The sequence below is a fragment of the Delphinapterus leucas genome, chromosome 15 (assembly GCF_059928025.1).
Source record: "Delphinapterus leucas isolate spDelLeu-1000000601 "Yukka" chromosome 15, BTC_Dleu_Yukka2, whole genome shotgun sequence".
In the NCBI taxonomy this organism is placed as follows: Eukaryota; Metazoa; Chordata; class Mammalia; order Artiodactyla; family Monodontidae; genus Delphinapterus; species Delphinapterus leucas.
Genome location: NC_143143.1, coordinates 67,701,090 through 67,713,383, shown reverse-complemented (window position 1 = coordinate 67,713,383; position 12,294 = coordinate 67,701,090). Strand labels below are relative to the sequence as shown.

Genomic DNA, 12,294 nt, shown 5'->3' with positions numbered 1-12,294 from the left:
AAGGGACATCACAACGTCACGAGTGAGCGGAGCACAGATGTGGTGGGCCTTGTGGCTGCCTCCCCAGCATCCTTTCCACGATCCCCCATTATAGCGGCTGTGACCACCACCCCCAGCCTAGTCACAGGCGCAGGTCCAGGTAAAAAAAAAAAAAAACAGAAAAGAAGAGAACTATTGCTTGCATTCCTCCAGCCATAGGAATTGTTTCAAGAAGATACAACTCAGGACTTTCGTTGGGAATTCTGAGATGTAGACAACTTGCTGAAGACATGTGCGAAAAATAAGTAGCCCCCCAGGTGTCGGCAGTCACCCAGCAGGGATCCGGGCTTAGAACAGAGTGGATACCATGCACAGCAATAAAAAGAAATTTTAAAAGCGGGGCCTTAGATAATATCTTGAGCAGTCGAATCATAAGAAGTTCACCCACAGAGTGCATTTTATTTGAAATATCCTTACCTGGGGAGGTAGCTTGGTTTTTTAACCTATGCCCTTTTGACAGATGCTTGGATTGCCTCCATCGGGTCATGAGTAAAAAGCATCATGAGTAAAAAGCATCCTCATATTTATGACCTTGTACCTTTGCGCAGAGGTAGCAGTAGAAGAGAGTCGAAAGTGGAATTGCTGAATCAAAGGGTTTGTATAAAATTTTGACACTTCCTGCCAAATTGCCTCCCCCGCAGAATTGTTCTATTGGATTTTTCTCTGTTGTTGTCGTAGTTGCTATAGCCTGGAACAGGGGGCCAATTTTGCTCCTGCTGTCTACCTGGCTTCTGCCTTGTGGGGTCCTGTGCCCTGGAGTCTCTGAGGCTGTATTTTGCCCTCAGCCTGACACCCCACCCATGGATGTCCCCCCAACTTCTGGAGGTGTGATCCAGTACCTAGGACAAGCATCACGGGTGTGTGACCTGGGTAATCCCACAGGATCCCAGGCTTAGGTGGAGCCCATGCTGGGTTTAGTGCTCTGCTATCACCATCTTGAAATTCTTAATAATTTTTGAACAGGGGCCCCCATGCTCATTTTGCACGTGGCCTGTCCCGCCAGCACCTTACCCACAGGCCCTGGCTTGTGCCTTTCCCCCAAGTGTCCTGCCCACACGCTGAGCTCCACCCTCCCATCCTGAAACATCCTTGAAAGTGGTAAAGCAAAGCAATCTCAGGTCTGCCAGTGCCCGAAGGAAGAGGCAGGGCACCAGTTCTCCCTGGGCAACCTCTTGGCCAATTTTACCGAGCAGAAGCTTAACTGGAGACTGATTGCCAGTTAATTATAAAATTGGCCGTTTAGCTTGATTTATGCTTTTCGAGAAAACTGCCCTTCCGGGAACCTCCTGTGTCCGTTTGGAAACTCCTGCTCGTGCACAGCATGATTTCTTTAGTTGCTTTGTGATTTGCTTGGAAATTACCAGCCTCTGGGTGTTTTGGTGACAATTTGAAAACTGCGGTGACTTAACCAAAACAAAAGTCATTACCTTTGTCCCCTTTTGACAGCTAAGCAGGGAGAGGGGAGTTTTCATTTCTTTGGGTGACTTTTTGAGGAGGTTAGATGGGATGCAGGAAGGGACAGAAATGAAATAAAACCCTAACAGTTCCAATGGCGTCACTGTCCCAAGGTCACGTGACGCAGTGCTGCAGTGAGTCCCCCATTTCACCAGAGAACAAGGGCACTCAGCACATCCACAAAATTTGTTCTGAGCATCACTGACAGATGATTTTTTGTTTGTTCTGTTTTCAGTGTTTTATTGATGTACAGTATATGCAGAAAAGTGCATAGATCCTCCGTGTACAGCATAACTGTTTCCTGTTGTCATTTTGTTTCCAGTGTTTCCTGAGCACTTACTACATGCCCAGCACCAGACACGCGCAGGCATCAGTTTAATATTCACAGGTGGGTGCTATTGTCCCCAGTTTACAGATGAGGAAACAGACCCAGGAGTAGATGACCCACCCATACGTACCCAGCTGGCAAGCAGCAGAGCCAGGATTCGAACCCACGTTGCAAGCCCCAGCTCTAGTGCTCTCAACTGGTATGCGCTGTGGTTTCAGGACCCTTAGGTATGAAGGAAGTGATCTGAACCCATTCTTTCCCCACCATAAACACTAGCCTGTCCCTGCCTGAGTCACTTAATCAGGCTATTTTCTATGCTGTGTTGGCCAGTGCAGTAGCCACTAGCCACGTGTGGCTACTGAGCTCTTGAAATGTGGTTGGTATGACTGAGTAAATGAATTTTTATTTAATCTTAACTAATTTAAATTTAAAACTGGATGCTTGAAAACTTGGATATGCGAATCTACTCTGCCAAATCTCTGTCTTTGCTGGAGAATTATTGAATTAGAAACTCTGGTCGGGGGCAGCAATCTGGTCCTCAGGTGGAAATGAGGAGAGCAACGGGGCTCCCTTGCTGCAGGCATGTTCTGAGCTACAGCATTTTTTGGAGGACAATCGGGCAGGAACTATCAAGACTCTAACTGTTCCTTTAAAACCTACAATTACCCTTCTAGGAATGAGTTTTACCCACAAAATCCCCAAAGATGTCCATTACAGTATTGCTTAGAATGGTTAAAAATTGGAGCCAATCTATATGTCTAAATTAGCCAGGAACTAATTAACGAAAGGATACCCATAAAACTGGATTCCAGGAGGCCATTAAAATGAATAAGTTAGATCGTTATGTTACTGACATGTAAAGATGTCCATAACATTAATTAAGGGTTGAAAGGAAGCCGTAAAGGCACAACCACTACCATGGTTGTATTTGCGTAGAACTATATAGGTACAGCTTTATATATGTCACAACATTCTCCCAAGGTATATGTCCAAACCTTAACAGTAGTAGGTTCTGGGAAATAGGCGCATATACTTCTGTACTGTTTGAATTTCTGTCAGAATCACATTGTTTGTAATATGCTGTAATCACAGTCGAGGAGAAATGACGTTTTAAAAATTCTGATCTGGGCAATTCCCTAGTGGTCCAGTGGTTAGGACTCCATGCTTCCATGCCGAGGGTCCAGGTTCAATTGCTTCTTGGGGAACTAAGATCCCACAAGCCGCACAGCACAGCCAAAAATAATAATAACAATAAAAATAAAAATTTTAGGGCTTCCCTGGTGGCGCAGTGGTTAAGAATCCGCCTGCCAATGCAGGGGACATGGGTTCGAGCCCCGGTCCGGGAGGATCCCACATGCCGCGGAGCGGCTAAGCCCGTGCGCCATGACTAGTGAGCCTGCGCTCTAGAGCCCACGGGTCACAACTACTGAAGCCCTCGCGCCTAGAGCCCGTGCTCTGCAACAAGAGAAGGCACCGCAATCAGAAGCCCGCGCACTGCAACGAAGGGTAGCCCCTGCTCACCACAGCTAGAGAAAGCCTGCGTGCAGCAACAAAGACCCAACGGCGCCAAAAAAATAAATAAATAAAATAAATTTAAAGACATTGTTTTAATAAATAAAAATTCTGGTTTTGCTGTGAGAGGCACACTGAGCAGGGGGAAGGGGGTGACAGTTCTCAGTCGAGATGGCCACACTAACCCAGCTGAGACTCCACAGCTTGGGGTCCTGAATCCTGAGCCCCAAAGAAGCCCTGGAGTCCCTAATACTCTCTTCATCCAGAGGAAGGGGAAACGGCACATATTGTGGGTTACTCACATCTCAAAGTATCCAAAAATCAGTGACCCAGGGTAGTGTGTGGCCCAGGAAAGGCCTGGGTTTGGGGTCTCACGGACCAAGGTTTGAAACCCACTCCAGGGACTTCCCTGGTGGTCCAGTGGTTAAGACACCGTGCTTCCATTGCAGGGGGCATGGATTCAACATGCAGTCAAAAAAAAAAAAAAAAGAAACCCACTCCACCCCTTGGCGGTAACCTTGGGCCATTTACTTGACCTCCCAGAGCGTCTGTTTCCTCATCTGTAGGATGAGAGGGGAATTCTTGCTTCACAAGTGTGTGGTGAGGAGGAAGTGAGATGATGCACGCCCCCAGCACATATGGGTACTCAACTTGGTCCCCTCGCCCCTCGGGCTTGGCCCTGAGACACCAGTGGCCCAAACCTTCCCTCTCCTCTCCTGGGATTCCTGTACCTGCAGCCCAGGTCTGCCCAGCGCCAGGCACAGTGCCCCAGCCGCCTGGCGATGAGGGCCCGTGGGATCTGGGGACACGGTGAAGCCAGGGCCACCAGGGCCATCTGGGCAGCAGGGAGAAGGACACACACACACACACACACACACACCCCTCCTGCCTTACCAGACAAAATGCCAGAAAGGGGGCCTCAATCCACTCCCTCAGAGGCCTGGGGTCTCAGCCTCCCACCCAAGCAGGGAGGGCATCTTTCCACAGACAACCCGTACACACACAGCCAACAATCCTCCAGAGCTGCTAGCCTTCCAGGGGCCCCAGGGAGCTGTCTGGCCTGCCTTCTGCTGCAGGCGCCGCTCCGGGAGCACGGCCGGACATTCTTCCTGCAGAGCCAGGCTGCGGCCACCCTCCCTCAAGGCCTGAGCTCGCCCCAGGAGGCTCCTCTGGCTCCTCCAGAATGGCTGGGGGCGGGTGGTGGACGGTCGGGGGGCGGCTTGGTGGTTTTTCTGGGTCAGCAGGAAGCCGAACGATGCCCCAGCAGCCCCCTACAGACAGCAAAGGGGCAGTGGCACTAAACGGTACATGGCATTGCACGGAGCAGGGCAGTTGGAGAAAATGTCAGACAAAGTCAGCGGGGGGGAGCTTCAGCCAAAGGGGAGCTTTTTGTTATTAAAAGTGTTTATTCGATGCCAGGAAAGCCCCCAGAAAGCACAGCACTGACAGAACCTCGTGACAAAGCGTGTGTGGAGAAGGGGCGTGTGTGTGTGTGTGTGTGTGTGTGTGAGAGAGAGAGAGAGACACACAGAGACAGAGAGAGAGAGGGAGAAAGATAGGGGTGGTAGGGAGAGACGTTCCGATTTGTGTTTTGGATGGATTGCTCTAATAGGGCAGAAAAAAGCAGAGCCAGAGAGAACAAAGTCCAGGAGACTAGCTAATAATTCAGGCGCTAATAATTCAGACTCATTCTCTTGCCTTTGTTTAGAAGTCTTACGGTGGCTGGTGGGATGTGGGGTGAGAGAGAAAGAGGGGACACAAAGATGACACCCAGGTGATCCCTTAGAGGGCCTGTCCCCTTCTCCAGCCCATCAACCCTGTTGCTTGCCCGTAGCCAGCGGGGGTACAGGGACAGGGGGTTTCTTGAAAGGTCAGAACATTGTGTCTCCTCCATATTCTCCTCCAACACCCCAACCTGGAGAAGAACTGGCACAGTGGAACAGGGACCAGGCGCTAGAGTCAGGGTCCAGGTTCAAATCCCAACCCTACCCGTGTGACTCTGAGCAAGTTGCTTGACCACTCTGTGCCTCAGTTTCCCCATCTGTAAACCAGGAATAACCAAAGACCCTACCTCACAGAATGCTTGTGAGCATTAAAAACCATCATGTGGGACTTCCCTGGTGGTGCAGTGGTTAAGAATCTGCCTGCCAATGCAGGGGACATGGGTTCGAGCCCTGGTCCGGGAAGAGCCCACATGCTGCGGAGCAACCAAGCCCGTGCGCCACAACTACTGAGCCTGCGCTCTAGAGCCCGCGAGCCACAACTAGTGAGCCCATGTGCCACAACTACTGAAGCCCACGTGCCTAGAGCCCGTGTTCCACAACAAGAGAAGCCACCGCAATGAGAAGCCCGTGCACTGCAACGAGGTGTAGCCCACGCTCGCCGCAACTAGAGAAAGCCCGTGTGGAGCAATGAAGACCCAACGCGGCAAAAAAAAAAAAAAAAAATCATGTGTATAAAAAATGCATAGTGAAGCACCTAGCACACAGTAAGCACCCACTAAAGGTGAGCTCTTCCTATTGTAACTAGGCAAATGGTAGATAATGTACATAGTTATAAAATTAATATTTGTTATTAAAATCAACCTGAAGACTAATCAAGGAGTGAGTTTGAGGGAATTCCCTGGTGGTCCAGCAGTTAGGACTCGGCACTTTCACTGCCGGGGACCCGGGGTTCAATCCCTGGTCAGGGAACTAAGATCCTGCAAGTTGCGTGGCATGGCCAAAAAAAAAAAAGGATGAGTGATTTTGAGCTTGATTTCACATACAGTGAGTTTGAAATTAGAGAATAGAAGCTCAGAGCAAGATCTCCAGCCCTTTGAACAGGTGAGAAAGAGATTCCCAAAGGTCAGGATGGCTCAAGGTGGTGCCAGGGCTGGGCCCGGGCTGCACAGCTTGTCAAATGAGTGGACTTGGTCAGGCCCAACAGGTTTCTCAGGGGCCTGCCCTCACAGGCCTCTGAGTTCAGTCGGCAGCTTCTCCCCAAGGGCCAGCTTATACTGTCTTCACAGGCTCAGGCTCCTCCCTGGGGGGACTGGGAGGTGGTCTGTAAGGGAGAAGAGCCGGGTCTCTGGAGGCATTCATGTGTCCATCAGTGGAGGAGACGAGTTGGGGGTCCCTGGGGAGCACCTCACTCACCAAAGTCCTCTCCCCTCCCCGGCAAGTCTCCCATCCACCTCGGTCGCTGCTGCAGCCCCGCTGACTCTGGGAAAACCAGGCTGGGAAGCAGTGGAACATTGGATCTAGGGTGACAATGAGATGAAAGAGTAAGAGGGAGACAGAACCACGATGGGGCAGGAAGGGCTCTATATCAGAGTCCGAATATCTCCTTTTCTTACCCCATTAATTGTACACAAACAGTACGGGCTATGTGATTTGAACAATGAACAATGTGGGTCCCCTTGTTCAAAAACTAAGAATTTCAAGGGAATTCCCTTGTGGTTCAGTGGTTAGGACTCTGGGCTTTCACTGCCGAGGGCCAGGGTTCGATCCCTGGTCGTGGAACTAAGATCCCACAAGCCACGTGGCACAGCCCAAAAAAAAAAAAAAAATTAAGAATTTCAAGACAGTGACAGCAGAACATTAAACGAAGCATGAGGCTCTTCTGAACATGTGACCTTGTGGAACCGCACAGGTGACAACCTGTGAACCTGGCCCTGAGCACAAAACTCTGAGTGCGTGTCCAAGTGTGTGTTTTTCTGGGGAAAGGGCCCTCAACTTCCTTTTTCAACTGTCAAGGTCATGACCTGACAAGGTCAGTGTGACTGAGGTTAAGTGAGGGTCCCTGCTTCTCACCACCACCTCCTTTCTCCACTCGGACAGGCAGGGGCTCCAAGAGTGAGACATACGGACAGACCTTGGGGTAGGGCAGGCCATGGGGGCCCTGGGGACAGAAAGAAGTGGATGCATGAGAGATGGCATTTAGGACTTGCTGATGGACTGGACGTGGGTGGGAGGAAAAGAAAGCCATGACGGATGACTCCCGGGCTTGCGGCTCAAGCAACTAGACCAACCAACGGCAATGCTGTTCATGGAGATGCGGACCAGCTGGCAGAAGACCGGGTGCTGTGTTTTGCTTTGTTGGGTAGCAAAGGGAATTAAGAATCCCATTCTAGCCATGAAAAGGCATAGAGGGGACAGATAATAGAGCTCAGAAGGGAGATTAGAGTGAGATACATTTGGAGTCACTGGCATAGAAATGGCATTTAATCCCACTGGGATGGATGAGGTGTCCTCGCTGTTCAGTGAGGGTAGAGCTCTGATACTTGGGCACATTATTTAACTGCACTGACACTCTGAATTCCCATCTGTAAAATGAAGATAAAAATAATATCTTCTTCATAGGACTTCCGTAAATGAGCTTGTGAATGTTTAGCACGGGCTCTGGTACCTATTAAACACTCAATGAATATCAGCCATTATTATTACTATTACTATTGTTATCATGTCTTTCTCCTTCCTTTTACAAATATCTGTGGAGCCTCCATTGTGTGTCAGGCATTGCTATGGATGTTTTGGAGACATCAATTATCGAGCATGTCATGGGTAATAAGTGCTATGGCAAAAGAAAACGCAGAGCAGAGCCAGAGTGGGGAAAAGATTACAGTATTAAGGAGAGTGGTTGTCACTGAAAAAGTGACATTTGAGCAGCACCCTTTGAGGTGAGGTATGTGTGGAGAGAAGAGTTCCAGGCAGAGGGAACAGCCAGTGCAAAGACCCTAAGGAGGGTGATCGGAGGTGAGGTCATAGAGATAATGGGTAGGGGGGGCCTTTGTAAAGAAACTCTTCACGGCAGAGGTGGCAAAAACAGGTCTCCCACACAATAAGGCAGAAGGTTCTCTGACATGGCAGAGACAGCAAGATTTCCAACACGGTAGAGGGAGCAGAGCTCCAACGTGGCAGCCGCCCTAGGCTTTGGGCAGGCCCTGAGGCTCCTGTTTCCAGTCCCCCACCTCTTAGAGGGGCCTCACCTGGCCGAATAGCCTCACTAGCAGGGCCTCTCCTCCTCTTGGCTATGCAACGTCTTCTGGCAAAACTTGGCGGGGACTTTGCTCCAGGGCTCCCAATCAAAGCAAATATCTGAGTCATTTTCCTCTGAATCTGTGGAGGGACAAGACAAGGCCTCTTCAGTGGTCACATCCTAGCTCCTATTTTCGATGCTAAAGGAGGCCCCTGCAGGGCCCAGGCATCCCCTGCAGCCTTATCTGAGGCCAGGGGGCCAAGGCAGAATCATGGCAGATGAGACAGCCCCAAGACCTCAGGAAGACTTTAGGGCCTTGAATGGTGAGCTGGGACCAAGAAAGAAGGTTGGCCCATGACACATCCATCTTCTAGAAGAGGAAGGACCCTAGGGGTGAGCAAATGACCTACCTGTATTGAGCATGGTCCAGGAGGGGTCACCGAGGAGACACAAGCCCACCCACCCACCTGTCCATCCATCCATCCACCAGTTCATTCATTAACAAATGTCTGAGTATATGTGTCCAATGGTTTCCCTTACAGCACTGTTTTATGGTGAAACACACACACGCGCACACACACACACTAAAATACCCTGGAAACCATGTGTGTGTCCATCATGAGAGGTCTGGGTGATGAAGTGTGGCACACTCACGTGTAGCATGTCATGAGGCTTGTAAAACACCCACATTAGATCTGTATCTTGTAACTTGCTGGATGTCTATTACAAGAAAGTTGCAGAGAAGTATATGGTAGAATCCCTTTTTAAAAAAAAAAGAACGCCCCCTTCACCCACCAAAGCCCCCCACCAGGGATCAAACCCAGGCCCTGGCAGTGAAAGCACCGAATCCTAACCACTAGACCACCAGGAAACCCCCTCGGCCTTTTCTTGGTCTGAAATCTGAGGGGCTGTCTTCAACCTCCTCTACTTCTCTGTAACCAGTGAAACAACTTGAGTATACTCAGAAAAACAATAATCTCCCCCTTCTCCCTCTTTTCTCACCTTGCCTTCCCGAGATATGCTGTGTTAGCAAGCTCAGGTACCCATCTAATAACACGTGTAGGTTTTCCTGCCGCTGGGAGGTGGCAGCGCTGGACACAAAAGCAGGTACCGGCTCCACAGTCCTGTGCAGTTCCATGGGGGCCCTTGTCCAAAGGCAGGGAATTCGGAGGCTTCATCCTCCCTTCCTATGTCAGGCTGGGGATCAGCATTGCCCTCCCTGGCCAGCGTCTCCAGGGCTCAGCTGCCAACCATCTTTTCTCGCCTCGTTACCCATCTCACCAGGCAGCTCCCCCCTCCCCCCCACTTGCTCCAGCCTCCACTTGGAAAAGCGCATTGGCATCCTCACATCCTCGTGGGCCACGTGACACTTGCTGCTCAACCTTCTCCCTTCTGGGCTCTGAAACCGCCCTGCTGAGCCAGGCCAGGTGGGGTTGGGGAGGGGGGAATCAGAGCTCCTCTTGACGGCTGTTCATACTGGATTCCAGGCCAGACTGATTCCAATCCAGAGATCCATGGCAGAAGAGAAAACCCCAGGCCAGGGTGTCCCAAGCCCCAGCCCCCCAATCCCCCTGGCAGGTCCAGACCCTGGGTTTGAGCCAATTCTCAGCACAAAGACAGAACACAGTAATACTGAGATTCCCAAGAAGACGGGGACCCTGAGGAAGGGCTGCTTGCCTCACTTTAAGGACAGTTTCTCTTCAATGCAAAATCAACAAAAGGACCTGTTTCAAACCGCCGTGTGAGATGTTGGTGGGTGAACAGCCTCTCAGGAGAAAGTCTGAGAGCGGGGTCAGACAGGGCAGGTTGTGGATGGCTCAGAGATGGGCCTCCAAGGAGAACGAATTGCTGGAGGAGGTTAGTGCCTTGGGCCTCAGGGAAGGTGTCCCACCTTCCAGAAAACCCATCCAAAGCTATGCCTACACTTCCTCCTACCTTGAAAAAACCGACACTGCCTGGATTATTTCTCAGCTTCCAAACACCTGCTATGTGCCATGTGTGTACAGGTACCTGGCCCCTGACATGCATCTCTCCACAGCCCCAAAGGGTAGGGACCGTTATTATCTCCATTTTGTAGGTGAGAAAACTGGGGCTCAGAGAGGATTCGCCCCAAGTCCCACAGCTGGTAGGTGTCAGAGCCCAGGTGAGACACTGGACAGTCGGCACTCTTAAGGGTGTGGCCTTGGACAGGTAGCTTCTCTCCAAACCTCAGTTTCCTCACTTGTATGATAAGGATTATTTCACAGGGTTAGTCTGAGGAGTAAATGAAATAAGGCACACCAGGTGTTTAACACAGGTCTAGCACAGTGTTCAAAAAAGCTATTTTTATGAACGATTAAGGGGCAAAGCTGAAACCCGGGCCCACATCCCCTAGACTCTGGAGAAACGGGATTTTATAGCCACTGCAGGCAAGGGCTCTGCCTTCTACCCAACACTGGCCCTCAGGGAGGGCTGCCGTCCACCCTGGTAAACAAACATTTTCTGGAAGCTCTCGCCAGGAACTCGTAACAATTGCACAATTGCCGGCCCCTACATGTGAGATTATGGGGCAAGTTGGGGGTGAACTGCTCAGCTTGTCTGAGCACCATCTGAGCAGAGCTGGCAGCACACTCAGTGCCCTCCCTGCGCAGGTGGTCAAAGGTCATGGGGCTGCTGAGCAGGAGGTGGGAGGTCAAGCAGTCCCCAGGAAGAGGCCCCTAGGTGATGGGAGTGCAGGGGGAGACGGGACACCTGAGGAGGAGAGTGTCATTCCTGCCACGTGGCCAGGCTGTCCCCCGTCCCCACTGGCCCACCGCTCCCAGCCTCCCTCAGGCCTGCTTCGCCCTGCCTCCCACTCCTCTGGGTGGCATGCTGAGTTCAGGACAGGTGTCGGTCAGCTTCTGTGATCCTTTGTCCCACAGAAACCCAGATCCTCCCTGATGTGCGGTCTGGACAGGAAACTGTGTGAGTGGTCTCTGGGCACCTGCTAAATGCTGAAGGCTGCTGTACCCATCAAGCTGGTTGCTGACTGCAAGAGCACAGGGCTGAGGGCCGAGAGGGGCTGAATGCCAGCCCACGCTCTGCTCACCAAGCCTTGTGCCCTGGCTGCATTCACAGGAAGGGACGTCTTTTACTAATTCATCTGCCCAGAGGGGCCACCTCTTTCTGATTTGTACCAAAGACCTTATGTGCTAGCTGTGGCCCTGAAGGGACACCTTTTCGTGTGTGTGTTTATTTATTTATTTATTATAAAGATTCAATTCCTTCTAAATTAATGATTGGTCACAAACACAGAAAGCATTTACTGCCATGCTGAAACATACATTTGACACCATATTTCACACAAAAATTATAGTTCCATTATTCTGTGTATATATATATATAGTTTACATACACATTTTGATAATAATAGCTTCTATTATCGGTGGTACATGACTACTGTCTCTTCAGAAATAATATGAATTTTGTATACACGATAACCAATTCCAAGTACATTTCTGCTCCAAGTTTATTTTACCACAAATATATTTATATTATAGCACAAAAGTAATAAACTGTTTTATCTTCTATCTAGAATATCTTAAGTAAATTCGCAATCACATTCACAATACTTTCATATGTACCAAAGACCTTACATGCTAGCAGTGGCCCCTGAAGGGCCAGATGTGCACACATACACATTGTTTTCCAAACTCAGGATTCACTCTGGGACTCCAGGTTAAGAAACGCTAAACTACCAAGTCCATGCTTTCTCGGAGCCAGCAGGAAACCCCTCTGCCTGAAGGACGCCCCTCTCTCGGCAGTTGTTTGGGGACTCCCAGCCTATCCCACGCCCTGCCCAGCCTCCAGGATTAGGGCCCGGGCCTGGGCAGCTCACCTTGGCTGAGTAAGAAGTATAGCCAGACGATCAGCAAGAACAACAGCAAAGCCACGGGCAGACAGAGCCAGAACACCAGGAAAGAAAACGTCAGCTCGTTCACCAGCGGCACCAGAGGGTACTTCATGGTGCGTGTGTGGCTAGG

General features: G+C 50.4%; 2 protein-coding genes across 2 annotated transcripts in view; both read right to left on the bottom strand.

The window, feature by feature from the left end:
* Positions 1-5,228, bottom strand: part of ARHGAP40 (Rho GTPase activating protein 40) — a 22,564-nt gene extending 17,336 nt beyond the window's left edge. The window contains 3 exon segments of the mRNA XM_089895435.1: positions 3,986-4,252; positions 4,395-4,605; positions 5,052-5,228. Coding sequence (XP_089751561.1) covers positions 3,986-4,252; positions 4,395-4,605; positions 5,052-5,228 — 655 coding nt within the window.
* On the bottom strand, positions 4,528-12,294 carry ADIG (adipogenin). The gene is given in 4 exon segments (XM_089896891.1): positions 4,528-6,499; positions 6,501-6,551; positions 8,322-8,433; positions 12,150-12,294. Coding segments are annotated over 4 exon segments (462 nt in total). The 5' UTR covers positions 12,277-12,294; the 3' UTR covers positions 4,528-6,327.